Raw genomic sequence first — 21,153 nt, forward strand, 5'->3', positions numbered from 1 at the left:
GGTAACGTTCCAGTTCAGTGTTATTGTCATATGTACTGAGAAACATACATAGGACTGTATGATAATGACATTCTTACCTGCAAGCTCTCCTCTTCGAAAATGGATCGATAAAAGGCAGTAGTACCACAGAATACAGTAGTAACCTAATAATACAATACCACTTAATAATATAATACCACCTAATAATACAATACCACCTAACAATACAATACCATCCTTATAATACAATACCATCGCTACACTATACATAGTGTTTCCCCTACTATTGAATAGGCAGGGCACTGTGGGGTGCAGTGAGTAGAAGTCAGGGTCATGAGACTCAGCTGTTCACCAGTCTCGGCTGTTCACCAGCCTCAGCTGTTCACCAGTCTCAGCTGTTCACCAGCCTCTCAGCTTATAGGGGCAGAAACTGTCTGCAGTACCCGGCGTCACGCGGCCATTAAACAGTATTGTGTCCTCGTTCACACAAGTCTCAATCTTTCATCCTTTGTATTGCAAACACATTCCATCCGAAGGAACCACATGAAAACATGTACAACTGATATTGAGTGCCTAAAATAGAGCATGGAGCATTAACACGCATTCAAACAAACGCATGGGAGTACCGGTCAGCATTCGCTCAACTCAAGGATAGATTCGATACAGTTGATCATCATCTTCTGCTGAATAGACTGGTGTCTCTTGGTCTGGATGAGGGTGCCTGTGATTGGTTCCAGGACGATCTCAGTGGTAGAACTCAGTCTATAGTAGCGGATGGTGTCAAGTCTGAATTCCTTCAGATCAGGAAAAGGGTGCCACAGGGTTCACTTCTTAGGTCCACTTCTATTTACCGTATACATAAAGTAGGTTGGCCATCCCTCTCTACGAGGAGAAACAGCATTGCCTTCTGTTTATTTAGGAAGCCCTTTTACAAAAACATCTGTCACATCACTCTTAAATTATAGAACCACTAGTTATTCCACGCAATCACAGGAATGGTGAGTTCTTGAGGTCCCGCAAAAGCTAGCAATTTGATGGCGGGTTTACCAATACCAGTTTTACCAATTCAACCCGGTTACATTTGTAGTTTGATAGTTTTATATAATGACTATAGTTTTATATAAAGACTTGTATCAGCTTCAATAAAGTAGGCGTTTGTCAACATGTGGCTTAAGTAGTAATATGTATTGTAGCGAACGGCGGGGCAGAGCAGCTTGCCTTAAGCGGGTATCGAACTCGCAACCTTCCGCTTACAAAGCGGCCGCGCTAGCCACAACACCAAGAGAGTTAACTCACTTGGCAGAGCTGCTAACGGGCCTTACACTATCCCCTCCGTTCGGGAGAGCGTGCCCTCACGCTTCACTATACGAGTCTCTCACGTGGACACGCCTCTCCGATGGCCTCACGGGCGCCATCCCACTTCTGACACCAATGTAGCGAACGGCGGGGCAGAGCAGCTTGCCTTAAGCGGGTATCGAACTCGCAACCTTCCGCTTACAAAGCGGCAAGCTGCTCTGCCCCGCCGTTCGCTACAGTATAATACCCCATGACCACCCTCAAGCTGTATAGCCTACAGTGACGCCCAGATTTTGTACACATTTATGTAAAAGTAAAAGAGGTATACAAAATAATTGTATGTAGGAGGTTAACATGCAATTGTTTTGGACAGCAGTTTGACAGTCCAACACCAGTTGAGCATGGTGATATCCAGTGGTTAAGTCATGTCTTACTGGATGTTGAAGGGTTAACCCTTCGCCTCCTTTAACGCTGTGACGTCAGACAGTGGAATCACATGTCCATACAGTTCTGAAGAGCGGAGTGGATGCGGCGGCTGGCGGTGCCTGGAAAACATTATGGAATGGCTGACTTCAAACTATTATTGACACAAACCATAAATATATGGACTAATATGCATGTGACGCGGTAGAGAAGAGCACAGAGTATTTATAGGAACCGACTATTAAACGCTATCACCTCACCGGTCTTCAGAAGTTCAGCCAGCATGGAAATCTATGGGAATTCATTGTTTGCGGAGATTCTCCCTCATCAGGAAGTAGTTGGAATAGCCAAGCAACTGAAACTGTTTTAATCGGAGTTGTTTTATCCGTTGTTCTTATAAATCAATGTTAATTGTAAAATCAAAATAGAAATCGGTGTGTTTTATCGGTAATAATAACGTGGATGGAAGTTTGTTGCGAATCACTGGAGCTCTGAAAATATCTGCTATTTTGTCACAAGTATCGATTTTTAGTTTCGTACGGTAGAGCTCTTGTTGTCCTCGTTTTTACACGGATAATATATGAATCACAGAAGACGCATGAACTATTAGTTTAAATTATGTATATTTTATAAGCGTTTTTAGCAAGTTTTATAAAGGCATCTACTCCAAAGATGAGGTCGTCTTTGGCTCCTGGCATTAGACTTATAACGTCCTTTTCAAGGGACAGCTGGTAAGTTTCCACTCGCTATATTTTCGATTCTATTGTCCGAGAATCTTTCTACAAACACTCACTAATTGTACTCCATTATGAAGTTGATGTTGACAAAGTATGTTGATGAGGGAGGGCGGTTGTCCCTAATCAGCATATCAATGTCAATAACGATTGGCGAGACTATGACATTCTATTCCTACAATGTAGGAGGCCACTTCATCACGTATACAGTATACATACAGTATCACCTATACACTATACTGTATTCGTGCCTACAAAGTTGTCATACGAAGAGGTGTAAATGCATGAGACAGGCTTCATTTTTGCCAGTAACTTCCTGGAAACCGCATTGCTATTTTTTTTGTTCAGTTTACACTGATTTTCTTTGAAACGGGGCATCAATGCACACTCACTAGGAATTAAGTTCCCCAAATCTCTCCATATAGGCTTTTGTACTTTGTCCTATAGTTTTGGCACTCAATACTCTATATTTCAAGTGAATGCTGTCCACTACTGTTCATGAGGTAGAGGTAAAAATGTACCTTACCACTCAGGAAATGTAAACAGGTCAGTACAGAGCATGCAGTGTACATTGCTGCCTTCCTGTAGAGTGGGTCTCGAGTCACGAGGCAGAGGTGCCGGAGGTGAAGAACCCTTCTGAATAGCCCATTTTGTTCCCTGTGCTACATTCTCCCCAAAGGACCCAGACTATTCCATAGGATGGCACAGAGTTCCTCAATCTAGGCCGTTGTAAAGAGACTGTGATTCAAACTGGAGAGAGTGTGTTTTGACTTGCAAAGATGGGGAGGTTTATGGCATGTTATCTGTTTCTGGATATTATTAGGATGAGATTTTTATCGTTTCTCTCTGTTTCTCCCTCATTTTAGGTATCGAGGCTTCACCCTCTTCCTCACCTTTCTCTTCTACACCAGTTACCATCTCTCCCGCAAACCCATCAGCATCGTCAAGGTGATACCCCTCAAACCAACTGTCTCTATTCTGCCTGTGTTGGTTGTCTTGAAGGCTGAATGGTTTAGAGACCTAGTGTGTAATCTCAGTTATTATCCATTTACAGAGTGAGCTGCACAGAAACTGTTCCAATGTGGTTCGGCCGCCGGGCCTCAACATAACCGACAATGACACGTGGTGCGACTGGGCGCCCTTTGGTGAGTCCTCTGCCTGAGGCTGACGATTGCCAGGCTTGAAACATGTGTTCATCAAACAGCGTTTCCATGATGTGGTTCATAGCAATGTTTCGTGTCCCGTTCTGTCTCAAGACCAGGACAACTATCAGAAGTTGTTCGGGGCCTTGGACAACTCCTTCCTGGTTGCTTACGCCATTGGCATGTTTTTCAGGTAAGCAGAATGTGTGTATGAAATCAAATCAGCAGTAATAACAATAGTAATACAGTGTGTTATACAGTGTGTGTATGCATACGTGCGGGTGTGTATGCGTATGCTTGCGTGTGTGTGTGTGTGTGTCTGCGCGCATGACAAGGAATTGACCAGGCTGTGTTTTGGTAGCGGGATATTTGGGGAGCGTCTGCCATTGCGCTACTACCTGACCACGGGGATGCTCCTCAGCGGTCTTTTCACCTGCCTGTTCGGTCTGGGTTTCTACTTGAAGATCCACTCCATATGGTATTACGCCTTTATCCAGGTAATCATGATGATAACTTTCCATTTAATACATTTTGCTCAAAGTGCTGTTGAGGGGATATCTTATGCTCTGGGTCGTGCAGTCTCTTTTGTGAGTCTGGCATGAGAGACTGATGTAGTGACTCCAAAACCCTGCCCCCCCCCACCCCCCCACCCCCAAGAAAAATCCTCAAATGTCCTTACATTCTTTCTTCCACACAGTATAGCTTTGAATTCAGGCTCTTTACTGCACTTAAAAACAACAGGTTGATGTAGCCTCTGAGTTTATACAGTGATAAAGGACTTAAGTTGTAAAAGTCATGTCAAAGCTGGCGAGCAAGCTGAGGCAAACCCAACCCAGGCCTCTCACGTGACAAGTTAGCAGCATCACATGAGGGATTGTTTCCATTTCAGTGCTTTCTCAAGGCTGTGTGAGAGAATATACTCAGTGCTACTGGTGACCTGCTTTTTCTTCTACCCTTCTCTCTGTTCCTCTTTGCCTCTCTCCCCCCACCCATGCCACCCCTTATCTCTCTTCTATGGGGGCGGGTGATTTGACGTGTGTGTTGTACACTACTGTGATGATAGCTACTTCATTAGAGCCTGTATAATGTGTTAACGGTGGACATCTGTAATCTCTGCTTCCCTCTGTCACCCCTCTTCCTCTTGATGACTCCTCTAGGCCATGAATGGACTGGTGCAGACCACAGGCTGGCCTGCAGTGGTTGCCTGCGTTGGGAACTGGTTTGGAAAGGGGAAGTGAGTGAGATATCTGCAGCTCTGTATGCTTACTCTAGACCACTTCACTAATGCTGACTACACAGTATCAGTGTCATTCACCATAGCACAGTGTTTCAGTCTGGCCACAGCCCAAGTTCAGTCACATGATGTGCAAGTAGATATGACACACATGATGTGAACACTGTAGCGTCTTTGTTTTATCGGTGCAAGTGGCATATCAAATTCACCTGCACCAATCTGTTTATTTAGACAATATAAAATGTTTCTCAAAGAAAATCCTCCTGTGTGTGTGTGTGTGTGTGTGTGTGTGTGTGTGTGTGTGTGTGTGTGTGTGTGTGTGTGTGTGTGTGTGTGTGTGTGTGTGTGTGTGTGTGTGTGTGTGTGTGTGTGTGTACCCTCTAGGCGAGGGTTCATCATGGGTGTATGGAACTCCCACACCTCAGTGGGCAACATCCTGGGCTCCCTCATCGCTGGGGTCTTCGTGTCCTCGGCGTGGGGCCTGTCCTTCATTGTGCCTGGCATCATCATCGCCTGCACGGGAATACTCTGCTTCTTCTTCCTGGTGGAGAGTGAGTGACCTTTGATCTTTGAACCATGCCAACAGGGGATAATTGTAAAGTCAAAACTTAAAAGGTTGAATGAAATATTCATTGCTATTATGAAATGTTAAATTAGATTAGATTAGATTAGATTAAACTTTATTGTCATTGTGCAGAGTACAAGTACAGAGACAACGAAATGCAGTTAGCGTCTAACCAGAAGTGCAGAAAAGTGCAGTGTGAACAATATATACAGGTAGTGCAGTATATGAGCAGTATAAGTAGTGCAGTATAAGTATAAGTAGTGCAATGTAGCAGTATGTGTATTAGCAGTAACATTATAGCAGAATAAATAGAATGCTGTATGAACAGTATAAGCAGCATATGAGCTGTATAGGCTGTGCAGTATAAGCAGTATATATGTATTAACAGTAACATTAAAGCAAAGTAAATAAACAGAATAAATATGGAATGCAGTATGAACAGTATAAACAGATATGTACAATATGTACAGATGTGCAGTGTATTAACAGTAGGCAGCAGTAGGCAGTTATGGAGGCAAATCCACGAAACTCTGTTGTAAGATATACAAAGGGGGGGCCTAGTTTCAAACAAGTTACTTTGCATTCCGTGACAACACTTCCTACAGGTCTCACTCTGCAGGTAACTCTTCCTAGACTATATTCTTATTCTGACAGAAAAGGTGAAATGCTAACAGGCTTGCTCTAAAAAAAAATATGTATTTTGACATGAGAATGGATTTTTGAATGGAACCTCTCTCTCTTACCCCCCCCCCCCCCCCCCCCACTCGTAGAACCCGAAGATGTCAACTGCAGCACTCCCCAGCACCATGTAAGTACCACCAAAGACCACAAATTGACCAAAGACCACAAATTGACCAAAGACCACAAATTGACCAAAGACCACAAATTGACCAAAGACCACAAATTGACCACAAACAGGATTGGTGCACCGTAGTCGTTTCCATTAGCCGATCAGCATTTAGCTTATTGGATGATTTATGTATTGTCAGGAGAATGATTCAGAGACTGAACCCATGCTACGTAACTCGTCCAGTAACGAGGAGATCTTCAACAGTCCTAGGACGAACTCTGTTTCCTCGGAGCCTGCCGAGGGGCCGGCACAGGCCATCAGCTTCTGTGGAGCCCTGAGGATACCTGTGAGTGGGACACCGCTTCCTTTCTTCTTTCGCTTTTGTCCGTTTCATTTTCTTATAACGGCACATCAACCAACATACACCATACATATATGAAGACAAATGTTCTCATCATGGGTTGTTTTTGTATTTGAATATCACCTGATTCGAGCGTCGGCAGGAGGCTCAACTCCGCTCTTTCTCAACCATTTTGTAATTACTCACCACACTCGTTTGTACTGCTAATAGAAACCCCGAAGCCTAAGTTCATGATTCACCTCTACCGTGACTCATGTTTGATGATCATGTCTTTCCGGACCGCAGGCATGCTGCCAAGTTTGTGTAACAGTTGTTATGAATGCTCTTCAACTGTGCTGTATTCAATTATCACAGGGCGTGATGGAGTTCTCCCTCTGCCTGCTGTTCGCCAAGCTAGTCAGCTACACCTTCCTGTACTGGCTGCCCCTCTACATTGCTAATGTTGGTCAGTAGTTTTACACTTTGCAAATGTCGTTTCACATAATATGGTTCAAATTTCATTCATCCCCGTATATTTAGAATGAAATGCTTTTTAAGTTCTGTCATGGTTTCTTGCGGCCGTGGCATGTCAACTTATTGAAATGTTATACGTTTCTGCCTTCAGCCAATTTTGACGCCAAGGCAGCCGGGGACATGTCCACACTATTTGATGTGGGAGGAATTGTTGGTAAGCTTTCACAGTTGTGTGACTGACATGATGGGATTATATGATCTGTATAACCTGATGATCTGTACCGTAACATGATAGGTCAGGCTGCTCTCCACCGATTGACCCTGTATTATGTATATGACTGCTGTTGTAATACACGTAACACATCAAAGACGTAGAGATAACAAGTTACGACTGCAGAGCACAAGTCAAAGACTTAACAATTCATAGACATAACAAGTTAATGCAGACACAACAAGTCATAGATATAAGTCACTATTGCAGACATAACATGTGTCTGCAGCAGTCATAGCAGTGTCTTCATTGGAATTGGTCCATCAAATGATTCATATGTAATTGTATTTGATTGTCATTTCAGGTCCTGTGGAGCTGTGCTGATTTTCCTCTACGTATATTAAGTGTGTGTTGTATGTTTGCAGGGGGCATCGTGGCTGGACTGGTGTCAGACTACACTGGAGGCAGAGCCACCACCTGCTGTGTCATGTTAATCGTGGCTGCCCCTATGGTTAGTGGGGATTCACATGGGGAAACCACTACACTTGGGTAGTGTAATTATTAATGTACAGTCACTTCAGTGTCAATGTGCTCATAGAGAGGGTAGAGGAATTTGGCTGCACTTAGAGCTTGTTGGAGTTGGCATGAAACTGCACTCTCTGCCAAGAGGCCTTCCCCCAAGAAAGTTTCGCCGCGGCGTGCGAGCTCCTTGACAGTAGAGTGTCAATCGGTTTTTCAGCATGGCTCAATGTTTTCTTTCGGGTCTGCTTCAGAAATGGTTTATAAATCATGAGGCAAATCCCTCAAGCATGCCAAAACTGACATGTACATTTTGATTTTGTTCATATCCTAGCTGTTCCTGTACAATCACATTGGACAGGACAGCCTTGGATCTACAGTCGGTAAGGCGTTTGTTTTGTGATGAAATTCAACACTTTAAGCCAAAAAGCCATGTTCTTGCAATAAATTACTAAAATATATTGTGTGCATGTTACAGAGTTTGGGACAATACCCGACCTGTACTGTAATTGCCATCGATGATCCACTGATCTTTACCCTATTTTGTTCCCTACCACCTTGAAGCGGATGCTACTTGTGCATTTGTAGCTCGTACTATACTGACCCACAGTGCTTCTGTCCTATAGGGATGCTGCTGGTGTGCGGAGCCCTGGTGAACGGCCCGTACGCCCTCATCACCACGGCCGTGTCTGCTGACCTGGTAATCACTGCCTCACTGCATGCCTCTCTCACATGAGCCTAACCCTAACCCATATCCCCCCACCCCACCCCCCGGCAATCTCTCCCTAACCCTAACCCATATCCCCCCACCCCACCCCCCAGCAATCTCTCCCTAACCCTACAGTCACACTGGGGGAGATAAGCCCACTCACAAACCCCACACCGCCCCCCTCCTCCAGGTACCCCCACTCAGGCCCTGTCTGGGTCTATCTGTTGTTTATGTCCCCTAAAGAGACTTTGAACTGGATTGAATGTTGGTTGGTAATGTGGGCTTTCCTTCCTTAGGGAACGCATGAAAGCCTGAGAGGAAACTCCAGAGCGTTGTCAACTGTAACGGCCATTATTGACGGCACGGGGTCAATAGGTATGTGAGGAATGTTCGGGCCACAGAGGCAATTAATACGAATACTGATCTTGATATTAACTGTACTGAGCGGGGTCTTAGTGTGAGGGAGTAAAAAACATCATAAAAGCATACCTGCTTGGATGTCAGGGCACATTTACCAACATGATTGTATGGATTGAATACCCATTGAGAAGTGACTGTTTAATAAAGCAAATGCCAGATGGATTCAATTGAATTTAACTGGTGTGGACTACAATGACTCTTGACCGGTCAGAGCCATAAATGACCTCCCTAGGGCTTTGTTCATGACTCCAGAGGTTCAGACCTGCGTATTCTTATTATAGTGCTGAGGAGCTCTGCTGATTAATGGCCATCTTAAGTGCTAATGGTGGTCAGTGGGGCAGAGCTATTATTGGAAGTCAGAAGCAATCAATCATTACCAACCTGTGACTTTGACTTTGTGTCTCAGGAGTGGAACATTTCTATTGGGGTTGAGTTTGAATGCAAAATGGCTGAAATTGGTTTTGAGTGTCATGTAATCATTTGTGATTAAATGCTCAGGTGCAAGATCAGCTCTGTGTACAGAATTCTGGGGGGCTATTCTTGTATAGACTTGGGCAATAAAGATGACTTATGTTAATGTTAGAATTGTTTGACAATTGATTTGTTTATTTGTTTTGATATGTTATGTATGAGGTCAAGAGCTCATAGTTTACAATTGAAGGTTATTTTGTACAGCTATGTTTGGGTTAAAATGTGTACATTCATGCAGCAGTAACTCCAGTACCCGCCCGCCCAGGTGTGTGTTTGAATGTAGTTCTCCAACTGTCCACTAGGTGCTGCCCTAGGTCCTCTGTTAGCAGGCTTGGTCTCTCCGACGGGGTGGAACAACGTCTTCTACATGCTCATCACTGCTGATATCCTTGCCTGTTTGGTGAGGTTCCAGACTCAAATATGCATTTTAACAAATGACAGGAAAGAACTCGTAATACATGAACGAGACACATTTGCAAATACACCTATATACCAGAGGAGTAGGTGTGTCATGAATGATGCTCCATCATGCAAAGTTTGCTGAGCAGACAAATGTTTGTTAATAGATTGTGTGATTGATTTATTCATGGGTATATTTCATATTGTATATGTAAACAAATATGTTGATATGTTGTGTGTGTGTGTGTATATGCTGCGATGCTGACAGATCCTTGTGTGTGTTTGCAGTTCCTGTGCAGGCTGGTGTATAAGGAAGTCAGGGCTTGGTGTGGACACAGCCCACAGAGACTAAGAGGGTGAGCGTCTCACCACACCTGGGGGTAATGACTGAGCCTGGAAGCGTGTGCAAAAAGCCCTATTAGTTGTAGGGAATGATCATAACAAAAGGGGACTTGATAAGAAAAACTACCAGTAAGGGAAAGTTGATCCCTTCCCAGACCCTGTTCACACACAGTCCAACTGTACTGAGCGGGGTCTTAGTGTGAGGGAGTAAAAAACATCATAAAAGCATACCTGCTTGGATGTCAGGGCATATTTTTACCTACATGATTGTATGGATTGAATACCCATTGAGAAGTGACTATAAATAAATGCCAGATGGATTCAATTGAATTTAACTGGTGTGGACGACAATGACTCTTGACCGGTCAGAGCCATAAATGACCTCCCTAGGGCTTTGTTCATGACTCCAGAGGTCAGACCTGCGTATTCTTATTATAGTGCTGAGGAGCTCTGCTGATTAATGGCCATCTTAAGTGCTAATGGTGGTCAGTGGGGCAGAGCTATTATTGGAAGTCAGAAGCAATCAATCATTACCAACCTGTGACTTTGACTTTGTGTCTCAGGAGTGGAACATCTCTATTGGGGTTGAGTTTGAATGCAAAATGGCTGAAATTGGTTTTGAGTGTCATGTAATCATTTGTGATTAAATGCTCAGGTGCAAGATCAGCTCTGTGTACAGAATTCTGGGGGGCTATTCTTGTATAGATTTGGGCAATAAAGATGACTTGATTTATGAGTTTGTGCAAACGTATGTCAATGATAGAATTGTTTTTTTGCATTCGGCTCCATTCTGAAATGAATTTGTCTCCCGCCTTGTGTTCCAGATTCAAAGAATTCTAAGTGCCACGTCACCAGAGACCACTCACCCACACCACACCTGCGAGGGAGGGGAGGCAGGATGCAGAAAGGGGACCAAAGGCTAATCTGTAGAACAATCGAGTCCCGAGCGCTGAAACAACCTCCCTGATTATCACGGTGAAGACCCTTTCATCCTTCAGCCTTAATGGAGCTGATCCATCACCAGCAGATAAAAGGAGCTCAGAACCAGGAAGGAGCTTCATTGATATTCTCGGACTGCCTGACAGACAGAGAGAGAGAGAGAGAGAGAGAGAAAGCGAGAGAGAGAGAGAGAGAGAGAGAGATGATGAGTCCATGAAGTGGGCTTTTTATCTCTTTTAAATAAATAAATTAAAAAATAATGTTTTTTTTAACAGTGCAATGCCTTTCGAGGAGCTGCCCTCTCAGGGCTGTGTACATCTTTTATCATGATTAAAATGTGCACACTGCATTTCCTCAATCTGTCTACTGGTTGGTTTACTATTTAGCTCACATGCCCATTTCAACAGTTGCCACTGTTTTGTTTTGATGGTGAATGCGCCGTCTGTTTATGGCTGTAAACGTGCCCCTCACTCATTTCCATGGCACGAGTGGGCATCCGACCAATGCCGCATGAGGTCGATGCCCTCTGACATACAGACACACTTCTCTGTCCTCTTGAGACATCTTTGTATGAGTTGATGTCCCAGTCGTAATTCACCTCTCACAGGTGGTGGCCCCCCGTCGTTACTGCGACCCAGCTTATTGATGTGTCAAGGTGCTAATTATGCTTCAGGGACCCTCGGCAGCCCTGTGGTGTCAGAGCTTTTTTTCGAGGTGGAAAAAATTTGCTTTAGTCTACTATTATTGAAATAATCTTTCTGCACACTGGTTCCAATGCAAATCTATTGTATTATGACGTAGAATTTCATAATGTTTATAATATGATACATAATACTCAATCATTAATATCATAGATAGACCTAACACCTACACCACCTAACACCTACTCAATAGACCTAACACCATCAGGGTCCATTTTCTCCACAACCCCTAATGAGCTTCAACCCACTGCGTGGACACCTGTTGCTTATTATTTCAGTTTTATGTAACTCATTGAATAAGTGTTTAAAAATCACACCTTCAAAGCTAGCAGAAACCAATGCACATGTAAATGCTTGATTCCACCATCTATTCTAGTATCATGATCTGAATACACCTTTTTCTCAAAGAAATGGATGACATGAAAGAGTCAGGGGACAGCCTATTGTGCCGTAGTAACAGTGCCCTGGCAACAGAAGTGTGTGTGTGTGTGTGTGTGTGTGTGTGTGTGTGTGTGTGTGTGTGTGCGCGTGTGCGTGTGTGTGTGTATGTAATGTGTGGCAGTGGGGAGAGGATATTTAAGGAGCTGATAGTTGTTTCCTTCCCAGGTTTTACACTCAGAAACATCTTCAACAGGGAGGAGGAGGTCGTGTTTGGCTGCAGTGAGTGTGGTAGGTTCAAGATCTATAGCAACTATATATGTTAAAGGCCTCAACTTATACTGTATCAACGGGCAGAAGTATCGTACAAATATGATGTTTTGTTAATATTCAAACATCACGTCATATATTCTAAGTATTCTCATATCCTAATATGACATTTCTATTCTTATTGTAGAGTTTCTACATATTGATAAATCATTGGTTTTCACTTCCTAGCTTCTTATAATGATCCAATATGTTGATAATATATTTGATAGTTAAATTGTTGCTCTGCGTTCGAAATGTAGTGCTTGTTTTTTTGTTTTAGGAACATTTAAGTATTTAAATATTGTGTATCCTGTAATTTGTAAATCTATCACAAATTACATGATTCATTACTTAGACATCAAAAGTGTATTTTTCATTTGTCATTTTAAAGGGACACATCACATTTTGTAACCTCATATTTACAATCCTCCAGCACCCTACCAGTCTACATATTTGAAAACAGCGATTTTCTACAATCTGTATTCAAAAAGGTAAGAGAACCTAAGGAAATGTCCCGCTATGATGTAATTGGAGCTCATTTGTTTTTTAATTGACATGTGTACAGTAGACACTGGGTACGGTGCTGTATATAATGAACACGAGTTTACAAAATGGTGAAGTGTCCCTTGAATTTTGCACAGAGAGGTGAGGGACCAGGGTTGAGCCACTGTTCATCTTCTGTCAAGCGGCCACTATGGGTTCCAGTTCCTCTTCATATGCCCCTAAAACAGTCTATCTGGATGTGGATGGAAAACTCCAGAGGGTGAGTAAGAGACAAATATGACAAATATGATAGATCTAGATATATATAGATTATGATTAGGTACTACCAGTCCATTACATTTGTATTATTATTAACGTGTGTGTGTGTGTGTGTGTGTGTGTGTGTGTGTGTGTGTGTGTGTGTGTGTGTGTGTGTGTGTGTGTGTGTTGAATTGAGTGAGAAGTGGTCTAATTCAAACCACTTGAACTCCTTTGGGCCTGCCTGCCTGGCCACTCTGTGTTGAGCGCTGATGAGAGTGCGTGTCTGGACAGGTCCAGTGATGCAGTGAGGGTATTTTGGTGAATAGGGTTCATCCACCCTTTCTGCTAGGTGAATGTTATGTGCATTAGGGTTTACCCACATATTCAATCCATGGTGTTCAGGGCTTACCCACTGTAGTTGACCCAATATCTCCCTGGTTAGGTTATGTTAAAAATAAGACAAGAGCTGACACTTGTCACAGGTGGCTGTGACACAAAGGCAGGAGTGACACCTGAAGTGACAGATGCCATCTCTCAGCCATTGTTGACGTCCACACAGAGTGTATACAGTAGGTTACACAGACGATCCTATAACAGGAAATGTACAGTATGGGCCAACATGATAGGTTTGTTTGAGCAAGTACGATACTACCTGGATCTCCCTGGATCTTTGATATCACTCAGAAAGCTTTTACCTCAGCGTCGTTTGTATAGATTGTACAGTGTTGTATCTATCTCAATGTACTTTTTGTCCTCACTTCTGCTTCAGGTGATTTTCAGCCGGTATTGCAGCCCCTGTGACATCAGAGAACTGCTGTGTACTTCTTCCAACATAGCCAGGTCTGTGGTACCCCCTGCCCCCCCCCCCTGCCCCGCCCCCCCCCCAAACACACACGCACGCACGCACGCACGCACGCACGCACACACGCACACACACAATTATTGCAAACAAACTGCCATGCCTCATCATGCCAAAGCCCTTGAGACTGCATTAGGGAGACCACCTCGTCTTTGAAGCACCATTGTTGAAAGGATTGTATGTATTAGAGCTAATCCTTACTATGTTTTCCCCTTTCCTCTCAAGATACAGACAAAAGAACGTCATCCCCTCATGTACAGCCTGTTATCATACCTGATCTGTTTGATCTGTCCCCAGGAACACTGCTATCATGTTGGTGGACTCTGAAGGGGCTCTGGTGTCAATCGATCCTACCATGCCCACAAACACGCCAAAGTAAACCCCTGTGTATACTCTGTGTGTTTGTATGACTCAAAGTTCTTTGAATACATTAAAGAGATGATACAGGATTTTAAAAAAATAATAATTTCAGCCACTAGTTCTGAAATTAGCACTCAAAAAATAAATCTGCAAAAAACTGGTCCCCGGAATAGCCAGAAATATTGTTACGGACAGAGAGGGGCACACCTCCCCACTCCCATGAGCAAAAGTTAATTTTGCAAAAGTTTGTTGGCCTTTAACTGAGGACTGTGCGGTCGAAAGAGATAAGAAATCAAATCACATTATATCTTTAACCACAGTCAACACTTAATGTGAGGAATTACCAACAAAAATCCTGTAGCATCTCTTTAAGCTAGGTCATTGTAATTGGAAAATGTCTATCTGATTGCTGTCTGCACCTATGCATCTAGCAACAGGGTGGTCTGGAGTCTTTGACATGTGATATTCTTTGTTATCACAGCTCTCTGTACAAGGTAATGCCCCAGTCAACTGGCCCGGTGGGAGGTATGCTGCCACAGTACAAACAACAACAAATACATCTCCTTTTACAGTACATAGAATAATAGTATACGTACAAAAACAGAAAACTGTTCTTTCTTCCCTCCATGCAGATAAAGAGGACATGTTCCAGAATGTTCTGTCCCAAGTGGCAGATCAATTTAGCAGGTGATGTATCTATGATATAATTCAGAACTTCCTCACTGACCTATCAATTTTTTTTTTTCCAGTAACAGAGTTTAAAAAAAAAAAAAACTAAACTGTTTCTGTTTCAGAGCTTTCAGAATCAATGAGGTGAAGACAGAGGTGACTAATAGACTCACCATGCTGGAGAAGAGAGTGGAATGTGAGTTATGAAGTTGTCAATGTTAATAATAATAATAATATATATGCCATTTAGCTGACGCTTTTATCCAAAGTGACTTACATTGCAGTGAGTGCATACATTTTTCAGTATATATGTTGGCACTGGCTCTAGTTTGTGGACATTATACACAGTATTGTGCATGTTTCCTCCAGTGATGGAGTTATACGTGAACTCTGTGTTTCAGTGGAGGGGCTGAAGATGGTGGAGATCGAGAAGTGCAAGAACGACCTGAGGAAATTACGAGATGAGATGACCTCTAAAGGAGGAAGGTCAGAGAACCGGAAATGAACAAAGCAGTTCATCATTATTTTTTTGTAAATATGTTTATTGCTTTTCATCACAAAGACAAAGAACATATTGCAGTCATGTCAAGCGAACAATTGTGCATAGAGAGAGACGACACACAAAACAAACAAAACATAAACGTAAACACAGTGATATGGTGGTGATGGTGAAAAAAGTAGAACAAATTATAATAAATAATAAATAAATAATAATTTTTTAAAAATGTAAAAAAAAACTAAAAACACAGCAACTATGACACAATGCGAACAGAATTAATTCCCTCATGCCTTTTCACACCAAAATGATGGCGAGGCCCTTTAGTAGATGGTCTGGAGCCGCCCCATTTCATTAAAGGTTCAGTATGTTAACATTCAGGCTTTCTAAAGAACATTCAGGAATGGGAATGAGATCCTTTGAAAGAAATATTTAATTTACGAAGCGCTTTCTAAAATGGAGTCTCCTACCCAATACTCGGTTTGTATACAAACATGTTATTGCTGGCCATGGGTGTTTTAGGGGAGTGGACCCACCAATTGTCACCTTTCTGTCTCTGGTAGCTGCATCTTCGAATCATGTGAACATGCAAAAACACAGCTAATGTGTCTGACAATGCAAGTCCATGTCAGGGATTTATATTATTATAGGGAGGATGTTTTTGCTGAATTTTGCCACGGTGGCAGATTTCCCATCAACTGACACCCTGCCCAGCAAGGGATCTTTCTAGTTCCTTTTCCTAATGTCTTTCTGTATCATTAGAGTGACCTGTGGGTGCAAATATACCTTCATGGAGGATGGAAAGAAACTGTCCCCAAGACGAGATGTTCCAAATTACCCAAAGGTAAACACTTTGAGAATAGACATCCCTACACCACTTTATTGATATTAAACAAACTACTTTTTGTATCAGTATACTCTATCTCAGGAGACCATAGAAGCTCTGAAGAAACCAACATTTGATGTCTGGCATTGGGAACACAATGAGGTTTGGCGGATAATTCATCATGTCTGTCAGATTAGGCAAAATATATTTTACATTTGTTGAAGTGTTTATTTTGTGTGGGCTAGGCCCACCACCTCTGTCTTGGTTAAAGTTGACTATAGTACTGTATGTTATGTGCTGTATTTCCAATGTGTAGATGTTAAGCTGCCTGGAGTACATGTACCATGATCTGGGCCTAGTTAAAGAGTTCAGCATGAACCCCATCACACTCAAACGATGGCTGGTGAGTTATCAAATCCAAATCAAATCAAATTTTATTTGTCATGTACATCGCATAGAGCTGTAATTGACATAGTGAAATGCTTTGGGATCTTGCTCCTCGCTCAACAACAACAGTCAACAACAATCAACAAATCAGCAATACAATATAAAACTTATGATAAGTAATACAAAAAAAGTGACAATAGTAATCGTGCCATAATGTGCAATAATGTCAGATGTGCAATAATAATGTGCAATGTCAGATGTCTACTGATCAAGGGTAGACCCACAAGCTTTAACCCCTCTCTACACCGATGGAAACAACACACAAAGAAGTGTGTTCACCTCCGATGGAAAATAACATTTTAAGATTAGTTACTCTTCTCTATTTGCTCTGTATTTCAGCTGGGCATTCAGGAGAATTACCGTAGCAACCCCTTCCATAACTTCCGCCACTGCTTCTGTGTCAGCCAAATGATGTATGGAATGATCCACCTGTGTAATCTACAGGTTAGGATACAACTATAATGGTGTGTGTGTGCGCACGTGTGTGTGTGTGTGTGTGTGCGCGCGTGTGTGCACGTGTGTGTGTGTGTGTGTGTGTGTGCGCGCGCGCGCGTGTGTGTATGTGTGCGTGCGTGTGTGCGTGCGTCAGTCTTGTGTCATTCTGGTCTCAGAGTCAGGTAATGAATCTGATTCTGTTTCTCAGGAGAGACTCACCATGACTGATATGTGCATCCTCATGACAGCAGCTGTGTGTCATGACTTAGATCACCCAGGTTACAACAACACGTATGTCACATTACTCACATAACCATTTTATTTTTTAATCATATTCATAGTAGCAGTAGCACCCATTGTTGCTGTCACAGTAATAGTAATCGTTGTTGTAGTCATTACCTTCTGTAAATGTGACGAAGTTGTGTAATGTAATTCATGTATATTCAGTATCTGAATTCGGAAGGTGCCATGACACTTAAAAAAAAATATCGAAAAAAAAAAAGGCAAGTAGCAGTAAAAGTGGTCACATTAGTAATAACGGTTGAAGTAGTTTTTGGTTGTAGTATTTGTATAAATGATGTGTCAATAAAGAAAATAGTCATGAATACTAATTCCTGTCAATGGATATACTGTATGCTTCCACTGGCTACAGGTACCAGATAAACGCCCGTACAGAGCTGGCGGTGCGCTACAACGACATCTCGCCCCTGGAGAACCACCACTGTGCCGTGGCCTTCCAGATCATCTCCATGCCGGAGTGTAACATCTTCGCTAACGTGGAGACGGAGGCCATCAAACAGATTAGACAGGTGAGGCACCAATCCTCTAACAGCTCTACCTAGAACCCAAAAGGCCCTGTGGCAGAACCCTTTGAAGAACCCTTTTGGGTTCCATGTAGAACTCCCTGTGGAAAGGGTTCTTCTTGTAACCCGAAAGTGTTCTACATGGAACCCAAACATGTTCGACATGGAACCCAAAAGGGTTCTGTCACAAAGACAGCCAAAAAAAAAACATTTTGGAACCTTTTTTTCTAAGAGTGTAGGTAGATTTTTTTAGTGTTTCTGTAGCTGTATGACCTGCTGTACCTGGACAAATGACATGAAAAGCACAATAACCAATGTGTCTACCTTGGGACAGAGGATGAGTAGATGTGCTGTGATTTTGATCAAGAGAGATTGTTTGTTTGGAACACTTTAATGTATTCTGGAACATGTCGGCAGGCTATCATCACTCTTATCTTGGCTACGGACATGGCGAGGCACGGCGAGATACTGGACTCCTTTAAGCAGAAAGTGGACAACTTTGACTTCACCAATGATGAGCATGTGTTGTGTGTACGTATGGCATTACAATTATACGTGAGCAAAAGAAACATTGAAATATCAAGAATGATAAATCAAGTTGTGTAAATAGATAGATTGATGAGCAGTCCCGTTCCCAGACACTTCAGCGCAGTAGCCCGGGGGCAAGGTTAGATTTATGAGTAATGACATATTGCGTCTACTTGAATATAATATTTTACTTTTATGTGAGCGTATTCCTCTTGTGTGTCTTTGCAGCTAAAGATGGTGCTAATCAAGTGCTGTGACATCTCCAATGAAGTGAGGCCCACTGAGGTGGCTGAGCCCTGGGTGGACTGCCTACTGGAGGAGTACTTCATGCAGGTCAGCAAATCCTTACAAATGCTGGAAACACATCATGGTCAATAACATGTTATCTTCACAGTCTTAGGAAGACTCAAGTTGAATAAAATGTCTTAACGACACATTTTCCTAAATTTTCTGTGTCACCTTCTGTCATCTGCTTTTCATTTTAGAGTGATAGAGAAAAAACAGAGGGTCTTCCAGTGGCTCCCTTCATGGATCGGGACAAAGTGACCAAACCGACGGCCCAGATTGGCTTCATCAAATTCGTCTTAATTCCCATGTTTGAGACTGTCATGAAGGTGTGTGTGTGTGTGTGTGTGGTGTGTGTGTGTGTGTGTGTGTGTGTGTGTGTGTGTGTGTGTGTGTGTGAGTGTGTGTGTGTGTGTGAGTGTGAGAGAGAGAGAGAGAGAGAGAGAGAGAGAAAGAGAGAAAGAGAGGGGAAAAAAAGAAAAACTAATGGCTATCCAACCAAATGGTATGCCTTGCTATATATCTGTGTACTATTTGTCTCCTAGCTCTTCCCCCAAATAGAGGAGATTATGGTGCAGCCATTGCGAGACTCTCGAGACCACTACGAGGAACTGAAACAGATTGACGATGCCATGACCGAGGTATACCCTTCTCTTCTCACCTCACTGACCTCAAGAACCAAGGTCAAACTCACTCCAATTCGAATCATTTTTGGGTTATTGAATCCCATTTGTTAATGACATATGAAATACATGGCACTACAGCAGAGTAGCACCGACAATGATTGTAGCCTTGGTCTTTAGCCTATCTACTGGCGCCATCATATTAAATTGACTAACATCAAGGTGTGTCTTTTGTTCTACGAGGCACAGAAGAAAAAAACTGAGAGCATGTCTTTAGGAGGAAAGAAGAAGTAGCCTTTACCTGCAAACTCAGTGGTAATGTGTAAGTAAGTCCAAACGATAGATGTGACAAGTGTCCTCCTCTTTCACTCTTTGACACAATCTTACCCCCAGTATTTCGTTGTGCTTTGTGAACTACACCCTCAAGTGGTTACCTGTTTTTTTTTTCTTTCATAGATGATGTGTTTTTCTATCTACTGTGTGTTACTTAACACACAGTACACATACAATAGATACAGTAGATGTAACATGGCTTTATTAAGTCAAATGCGCCATCTTGTGATCAATACCAATGTTACACAGTTTGAATACTTTATCCATAACCACAGATGAACTACCGTGTTTGTTATTGTAATTTTGCCATAGGATTTCTGTTCTTAGATGAAAGTTTCCTGCTCAGACAGTATTTAGTCCAGGGCACACATATTTAATATTTAGACTGTTTATAAGGACAAACTGAAGCATTAGTAATGTAAAGATGTAGGAGACATTCTCCCTGCACAAACACAGAAGACCTTTAACCTATTGATAAACACTACTAGCCAATCTTTGATCATGGCCAATGCAGCACTCTTTACTGGACTGCTCTTTGACTGCCTTTCGTCAACACAACTATCAAATTATGAAACTCATTCCTCGGGGGGGGGGGACAGTGGGTAAGCAACAGTTTGTGTGTAATTATGTTATAGATTTATTTTCTCTCTTTTGAAACATGTCTCTGTTATGAACTTTGGCCCCATCTCCAGCAGATGTTATGCAATCCCTCCCTCCGTAATTCTCCCCATATGATCTCTAACCCCATTTAGTAATGCATCCAGGATCACAAGCTGAAATATGGAAGCTGAAATTATTATGTTAATAATCATGTGTTTTCCTCCCTCTTGTATTCTGTATGTTTATTTATACCATACCTTTGAAATAAGGTTTCATATGTGGATAACATGTCATGTTACAACGTAGGGCTGCTGCCATTCTGTTATAACAATGACTTAACCATCACATATCGTACCAGTTAATGACAACAACCCCCAACATGGCCGTGGCAGTCATTATGTCGTTCACATGACAGTGTTATGAAGATGTTATAGCTGTGCAGCCGTGAGTCCCACCTTTGATCATTTTCCCCGTCTTTGTTTGTTCCCTGTCAGAGACCTCGTATGGTGTTTCCTTTCCGAGGGGGAAGCAAGTCATCAGCCTGAAGAGTAGTCTCCCTTTGGTTTTGGCCTTCAGACAAAGCATCAATTCTTCTCTAAATACAGACTTCCTGTGGCTCTGTCCACTACTTCCTGTGTCCACTTGGCACGCTAGTGTCCAGCAGAGTGAAGAGGAGAAACATCATAGCCAATCAGCACCAGGATGGAGAGAGACAAGGGACACAAGGCAATACATCACTGCTATTAGTAGCTTTAGCTATTGGCACATTT

General features: G+C 42.5%; 2 protein-coding genes across 4 annotated transcripts; both read left to right on the forward strand.

Annotated features, from left to right (window-relative positions):
* The first annotated feature begins 1,786 nt into the window (after positions 1-1,786).
* Positions 1,787-11,345, forward strand: slc37a2 (solute carrier family 37 member 2). Its single transcript, XM_083697470.1, has 18 exons — positions 1,787-2,429; positions 3,299-3,380; positions 3,487-3,577; positions 3,689-3,767; positions 3,936-4,071; positions 4,732-4,808; positions 5,193-5,359; positions 6,144-6,181; positions 6,363-6,509; positions 6,879-6,969; positions 7,129-7,191; positions 7,614-7,699; positions 8,042-8,090; positions 8,334-8,407; positions 8,713-8,791; positions 9,610-9,707; positions 9,995-10,062; positions 10,873-11,345. The coding sequence occupies exons 1-18, from the start codon at positions 2,371-2,373 to the stop codon at positions 10,886-10,888; spliced, it is 1,500 nt and encodes a 499-aa protein (XP_083553596.1). The 5' UTR covers positions 1,787-2,370; the 3' UTR covers positions 10,889-11,345.
* Positions 11,346-13,069: 1,724 nt separating this feature from the next.
* Positions 13,070-19,744, forward strand: pde9ab (phosphodiesterase 9ab; the record flags this gene model as incomplete). Of its 3 annotated transcripts, none has more annotated exons than XM_083685637.1 (18): positions 13,070-13,138; positions 13,889-13,959; positions 14,276-14,353; positions 14,820-14,863; positions 14,971-15,025; positions 15,133-15,203; positions 15,409-15,493; positions 16,266-16,347; positions 16,417-16,491; positions 16,646-16,732; positions 17,116-17,220; positions 17,420-17,502; positions 17,864-18,020; positions 18,432-18,545; positions 18,771-18,875; positions 19,028-19,156; positions 19,373-19,468; positions 19,691-19,744. In XM_083685637.1, 18 exons carry the CDS (start codon positions 13,070-13,072, stop codon positions 19,742-19,744), a joined length of 1,560 nt encoding a protein of 519 aa, XP_083541763.1. The 3 variants fall into 3 exon arrangements, with proteins under 3 accessions (XP_083541763.1, XP_083541761.1, XP_083541762.1); XM_083685635.1 differs by having other exon boundaries at positions 19,694-19,744; XM_083685636.1 differs by having other exon boundaries at positions 14,820-14,832; positions 14,943-15,025; positions 19,694-19,744.
* Between the last annotated feature and the right edge of the window lie 1,409 nt (positions 19,745-21,153).

This window comes from Argentina silus, assembly GCF_951799395.1.
Source record: "Argentina silus genome assembly, chromosome: 2".
Taxonomy (NCBI): Eukaryota; Metazoa; Chordata; class Actinopteri; order Argentiniformes; family Argentinidae; genus Argentina; species Argentina silus.

Coding starts and splice junctions, on each gene's coding strand:
- slc37a2 (XM_083697470.1), top strand. CDS start 2,371: ATGAGGTCGTCTTTGGCTCCTGGCATTAGACTTATAACGTCCTTTTCA. Junction 2,430..3,298: donor TCCTTTTCAAGGGACAGCTG/GTAAGTTTCCAC, acceptor CCCTCATTTTAG/GTATCGAGGCTTCACCCTCT. Junction 7,192..7,613: donor TGATGTGGGAGGAATTGTTG/GTAAGCTTTCAC, acceptor GTATGTTTGCAG/GGGGCATCGTGGCTGGACTG.